The 6,205-nt window shown below is 55.9% G+C and overlaps 1 protein-coding gene across 3 annotated transcripts in view; it reads right to left on the reverse strand.

Annotated features, from left to right (window-relative positions):
* The window catches only part of C18H1orf167 (chromosome 18 C1orf167 homolog), a 29,905-nt gene extending 26,143 nt beyond the window's left edge, over nucleotides 1–3,762 (reverse strand). For all 3 annotated transcript variants that reach the window (XM_073316938.2, XM_073316936.2, XM_073316935.2), the window contains exons 1-2: nucleotides 3,578–3,762; nucleotides 383–601 (exon numbers count right to left, since the gene is read on the reverse strand). Coding sequence is in view for 2 of the 3 variants with exons in the window: in XM_073316936.2 (XP_073173037.2) it covers nucleotides 383–512 (130 nt within the window). In the remaining variant the exon portion in view is untranslated. The remainder of the gene's footprint in view (nucleotides 1–382; nucleotides 602–3,577) is intronic.
* Nucleotides 3,763–6,205: the final 2,443 nt, after the last annotated feature.

Below are 6,205 nucleotides of genomic sequence, written 5' to 3' on the forward strand. Positions count from 1 at the left end.
AAACATCTCTTTGTGTTTGATTCTCTGAACTCACTGCAAACCTGCAGCTTTGTCCACTTAATGCCCCCAAATCCCAGCAGCAAGCGCACCCCAGCTGAGGCACTTTAAGGAGCTTATCGCCCATGATTAGTGATGCTGGCTTGTCATTGTGACTACAGATGTCCATGGAAAAGGAGCTTTGACCCATGTCTAATTAGAGCTACATCCTCAAGATGGCACAGATAAATTAGCCAACCCATTGGGGAGGGCTAATGAAAGCCCTCCCCAATGGGGGGCCTCACTTCCTGACACCCAGTTTGGTAGGTTACCTGGATAGAGCCCCTAGGTAACAGAGTGATATACACCCTGGAAACCCTGCAGCAGACAGGGCAGAGTTGCTTACCTGATTTCAGATAGCTGCTCAGGAGAGGGGGGATGTTTTCTTTCTTTCTGCTGCTCAAGCTCCTATTTGTGTTCTCCATGCTCTCTACACAGTTCAGGGGAGACCTTGGCACCCTGCAAACTGGCTTCATGGAAAGGCCTTTCTCACAGCAATGCAGGTTATACGCCACTGCAGGCCCATGATATGGGAAATCAAAACCACCTCATCAGGGGGAGCAGGCTGTAATAACAGACAGATGCATTTGTTCCAGAGCTACAGACCCAGGTGTCCTCCCCACATCCCACACTATTGTGAAGACCTATGGGCCAGGGGAGCATCCAGATGTTCCTGGCTATCCCACTGAATCAGCCAGAATGATGTTTACTCATTAATAGCACAACCCTGAAGTTATCCCTTGGCCTCCTATAGGGCAGGCCCCTGTGTGTGCGTGCCTCAACGTACCCCTCTGCACTCCTGGAAAATCAGCCTGCCTGGGCCTGTCTCCCTCCCCCTGGCAATGCCCAACAAGCTGGGTCTGTGCTGAACAGTCAGTCTGTCTGTCTGAGCAGCAGGCTGAGCTGCCTCTGGTCTCCTGCTGTCTCTCTCTCTCACTCTTCCAACACCCTGGGTTCTTTTTCTTTTCTATGTATTTCAGTGCATCTGTGCTGAGGGGCAGAGGGCTACCGCTGTGTCTGCCTGTGCTGGGGGGGGGGAGCTGTCAGGTGTCTGTCTGTGCTGGGGGGTGGAGGGCTACCACTGGGTCTGTCTGTCTGTCTGTGCTGGGGGGGGGGAGCTGCGGGATGTCCGTCTGTGGCAGGGATACGGCCGGGTGTCTGTGCTGGGGGGGTGAAGCTGTTGGGTATCTGTCTGGGGTGGGGGGTTTAAGGTGTCTGTCTGTCCTGGGGGAGGGGTGGAACTGTTGGGTGTCTGTGCTGGGGGGTGGGGGGTTTAAGGTGTCTGCCTGTCTGTCTGTGCTGGGGAGGGGTGGAGCTGTCGGGTGTCTGTGCTGGGGGGTGGGGGGTTTAAGGTGTCTGTCTGTCTGTGCTGGGGGGGGTGGAGCTGTTGGGTGTCTGTCCTGGGGGCGTGGGGGGGTTAAGGTATCTGTCTGTCTGTCTGTGCTGGAGGGGGTGGAGCTGTTGGGTGTCTGTGCTGGGGGGTGGGGGGTTTAAGGTGTCTGTCTGTCTGTCTGTGCTGGGGGAGGGGTGGAGCTGTTGGGTGTCTGTGCTGGGGGTGGGGGGGTTAAGGTGTCTGTCTGTCTGTGCTGGGGGGGTGGAGCTGTTGGGTGTCTGTGCTGGGGGGTGGGGGGTTAAGGTGTCTGTCTGTCTGTGCTGGGGGAGGGGTGGAGCTGTTGGGTGTCTGTGCTGGGGGGTGGGGGGGTTAAGGTGTCTGTCTGTGCTGGGGGGGTGGAGCTGTTGGGTGTCTGTGCTGGGGGGTGGGGGGTTAAGGTGTCTGTCTGTCTGTGCTGGGGGAGGGGTGGAGCTGTTGGGTGTCTGTGGTGGGGGGGTTAAGGTGTCTGTCTGTCTGTGCTGGGGGGGTGGAGCTGTTGGGTGTCTGTGCTGGGGTGGGGGGGTTAAGGTGTCTGTCTGTCTGTGCTGGGGGAGGGGTGGAGCTGTTGGGTGTCTGTGCTGGGGGGTGGGGGGTTAAGGTGTCTGTCTGTCTGTCTGTGCTGGGGGGTGGGGGGGTGGAGCTGTTGGGTGTCTGTCTGGGGTGGGGGGGTTAAGGTGTCTGTCTGTCTGTGCTGGGGGGGTGGAACTGTTGGGTGTGCTGGGGTGGGGGGGTTAAGGTGTCTGTCTGTCTGTCTGTGCTGGGGGAGGGGTGGAGCTGTTGGGTGTCTGTGCTGGGGGGTGGGGGGTTAAGGTGTCTGTCTGTCTGTCTGTGCTGGGGGGTGGGGGGGTGGAGCTGTTGGGTGTCTGTCTGGGGTGGGGGGGTTAAGGTGTCTGTCTGTCTGTGCTGGGGGAGGGGTGGAGCTGTTGGGTGTCTGTGCTGGGGGGTGGGGGGGTTAAGGTGTCTGTCTGTCTGTCTGTCTGTCTGTGCTGGGGGGGTGGAGCTGTTGGGTGTCTGTGCTGGGGTGGGGGGTTAAGGTGTCTGTCTGTCTGTCTGTGCTGGGGGGGTGGAGCTGTTGGGTGTCTGTGCTGGGGTGGGGGGGTTAAGGTGTCTGTCTGTCTGTGCTGGGGGGTGGGGGGGTGGAGCTGTTGGGTGTCTGTGCTGGGGTGGGGGGTTAAGGTGTCTGTCTGTCTGTGCTGGGGGGTGGAGCTGTTGGGTGTCTGTGCTGGGGGGTGGGGGGGTTAAGGTGTCTGTCTGTCTGTCTGTGCTGGGGGGTGGAGCTGTTGGGTGTCTGTGCTGGGGGGTGGGGGGTTAAGGTGTCTGTCTGTCTGTCTGTGCTGGGGGGTGGGGGGGTGGAGCTGTTGGGTGTCTGTCTGGGGTGGGGGGGTTAAGGTGTCTGTCTGTCTGTGCTGGGGGGGTGGAACTGTTGGGTGTGCTGGGGTGGGGGGGTTAAGGTGTCTGTCTGTCTGTCTGTGCTGGGGGAGGGGTGGAGCTGTTGGGTGTCTGTGCTGGGGGGTGGGGGGTTAAGGTGTCTGTCTGTCTGTCTGTGCTGGGGGGTGGGGGGGTGGAGCTGTTGGGTGTCTGTCTGGGGTGGGGGGGTTAAGGTGTCTGTCTGTCTGTGCTGGGGGAGGGGTGGAGCTGTTGGGTGTCTGTGCTGGGGGGTGGGGGGGTTAAGGTGTCTGTCTGTCTGTCTGTCTGTCTGTGCTGGGGGGGTGGAGCTGTTGGGTGTCTGTGCTGGGGTGGGGGGTTAAGGTGTCTGTCTGTCTGTCTGTGCTGGGGGGGTGGAGCTGTTGGGTGTCTGTGCTGGGGTGGGGGGGTTAAGGTGTCTGTCTGTCTGTGCTGGGGGGTGGGGGGGTGGAGCTGTTGGGTGTCTGTGCTGGGGTGGGGGGTTAAGGTGTCTGTCTGTCTGTCTGTGCTGGGGGGTGGAGCTGTTGGGTGTCTGTGCTGGGGTGGGGGGGTTAAGGTATCTGTCTGTCTGTCTGTGCTGGGGGGGTGGAGCTGTTGGGTGTCTGTGCTGGGGTGGGGGGGTTAAGGTGTCTGTCTGTCTGTGCTGGGGGGGTGGAGCTGTTGGGTGTCTGTGCTGGGGTGGGGGGGTTAAGGTGTCTGTCTGTCTGTCTGTGCTGGGGGGTGGGGGGCTGGAGCTGTTGGGTGTCGGGGGGGGGCGGATCCTACCAAGTGTCCGTCCGTCCGTCCGCCCGCCCGCCCGCGCTGGGGGGCGGCGCCTCCTGCCGGCCGTTGGGTCTCGCGCCCCGTTTCGAAGCGGGGGCAGCGCGAGGGGGAGCCGGGGGCCGCGGCCGAGCGGAGCCGGAGACGCCCCGCGGGGGCCCCGGCAGGGAGCCTGCGACGCTCGACGGGCCGGGGGCGGGGCGGGGCGGGGCGAACCCGCAGCCGAGCCTGTGGCTGCCGCGCCCCCCGGGCGGGCTCTGCAGAACCGGCGCCGCGGCTTTCCCCGCCCCCCAGCCGGCGCCGCCGAGCTCCCCAGAGCCGGGCCCCCTCCTGCCCGCAGCCCCGGGGCCGAGCCCACGCGGGCCAGGGACAGCAACGTGGGGATTCAATGAGCCCCGGGGGTAAAAGCCCTCCGGTGAGCCAGCAGACTTGCCTGATCTTGTTTAAAAACAAAACTACCAGAAGAAGGGGAGGGAGGGGAGAGAACCTCTTTGTGCCTCAGTTTCCCCATCCGTGAATAAGGGTCATAACATCCACTTCGTAGGGGCCCTTACCAGAAGTATCTTGCCAACCCCCACCAATCAAAAAATCTTGAGTCTGAACCCTCCCCACAAAATCACCAGCTCCTCTTTAAAAGTCTCTAGATTTTAAAGAGAAGACACTGCTGGTTCTCTTTATCTGCAAAAGGTGCTGGCTCCAGAGAGGGGAGGCAAGGCACCAGAGGAAGGCTTGCATTTACTTAGGTCCTACAAAAGCTGTGCCTATGTTTTTTTAATTGCTATTATTTTTTGTGTTACTAAGTTGTGTTACTTAGGAGTCCCAGCAGAGTGGGACTCCTGAGTAACACAACAAAAAAGATAACAAGGAGTCCAGTGGCACCTTAAAGACGAACAGATTTATTTAGGCATAAGCTTTTGTGGGTAAAAACCCCACTTCTTCAGATGCATGGAGTGAAAGGTACAGATGCAGACATAAATATACTGACACATGAAGAGAAGGGAGTTATCTCACAAGTGGAGAGCCAGTGTTGACAGGGCCAATTCGATCAGGGTGGATGTGGTCCACTCCCAACAGTAGATGAGAAGGTGGTGACCCAACCACATCAGCCACACCATCAGAGGCTCATTCACCTGCATGTCTACTAATGTGATACATGCCATCATGTGCCAGCAATGCCCCTCTGCCATGTACAGTGGCCAAACCAGACAGTCGCTACATAAAACAATAAATGGACACAAATCGGACATCAGGAATGGTACTACACAAAAGCCAGAGGGAGAACACTTCCACCTTCCTGGACATTCTAGAACAGCTTTGAGAGTAGCTATACTTGAACAAAAAAAAATCAGAAACAGACTTAAGAGAGAAACAGCGGAACTAAAATTCATTTGCAAATTTAACACCATTAATCTGGGCTTGAATAGGGACTGGGAGTGGCTGGCTCATTACAAAAGCAGCTTTGCCTCTCCTGGAATTGACACCTCCTCATCTATTGTTGGGAGTGGACCACATCCACCCTGATCGAATTGGCCCTGTCAACACTGGCTCTCCACTTGTGAGGTAAACTCCCTTCTCTGCATGTGTCAGTGTATTTATGTCTTTGCATCTGTAACTTTCACTCCGTGCATCTGAAGAAGTGGTGTTTTTACCCACGAAAGCTTATGCTCAAATAAATCTTAGTCTTTAAGGTGCTACCGGACTCCTTCCTGTTTTTATGGATACAGACTAACATGGCTACCCCCTGATACCTAGCAACAAAGATAGTTTTGAATCCAGAAAACTACCCCCAGCGGATAATGAAAAACACCTTAGAACCGAAACCCTGCAAATCAAGGGGTGTGGGTGTAATTCCACCTGGCACCTTCTGCATTTCTGTCTGAGTGTATCCTGCTGCCAGTTTAAAAAGGAGGATCTCTGGGAAATCCTGGATTTTGTACACTCCTGCAGGCACAGAGTAAAGCCTGCATTCAGAGCCGAAGCAGCGCTATGCATGCTGGGGTGGGCTACATTTGTTCACTTTTGCTACATCTAGCATATCTGAATACAAGGGCACTTGTGCGTATATTCAAATAAGGGGTCTCTTTTGACAGTGTTATTTAATTATCAGCATAAATCATTAGTAGCCAAGATTGCAGGCTTTTATCACTAGCTCTGCCACTGATTTCCGGAGTGAGCTGGGGTAGGGATCTTAGGCGCTCTGCGTCCCTTTAGCAATCTGTTGAATACGGAGCTCCTGCCTTCCAGGAATGTTGTGATTTGTTTGTAAGCCGCAGTGATTTGCCCACAAAAGGCACTCGAAAAAATGTGAAGTCTGATGATTAATAATAAATAGAATACAAGAGATGGTTAGAGGATTTGCAGTATCTTTTTAAAATGGGATACCCACATGAGACAGACCTTTATTTCTGTGGCAGTCCCAGAAAGACACATCATACCCTCCACCCTGATTAACTACAATGCAAACTTCCCCACAAGGGCCCGTGCTGGACTTGAACCAGAAACCTAGTGGAAATAAAAGCCTGTTTTTCTCTTTTTATCACTCTCCCATGCCACTGGGCTTAATTCTAACTCATCAGGAATTTCCCACATTACAGATGAGGCAGTGGGGCGAGTGGTGTAATTTTTAACACAGAA

This window comes from Lepidochelys kempii, chromosome 18 (genome assembly GCF_965140285.1).
Source record: "Lepidochelys kempii isolate rLepKem1 chromosome 18, rLepKem1.hap1, whole genome shotgun sequence".
NCBI lineage: Eukaryota > Metazoa > Chordata > Testudines > Cheloniidae > Lepidochelys > Lepidochelys kempii.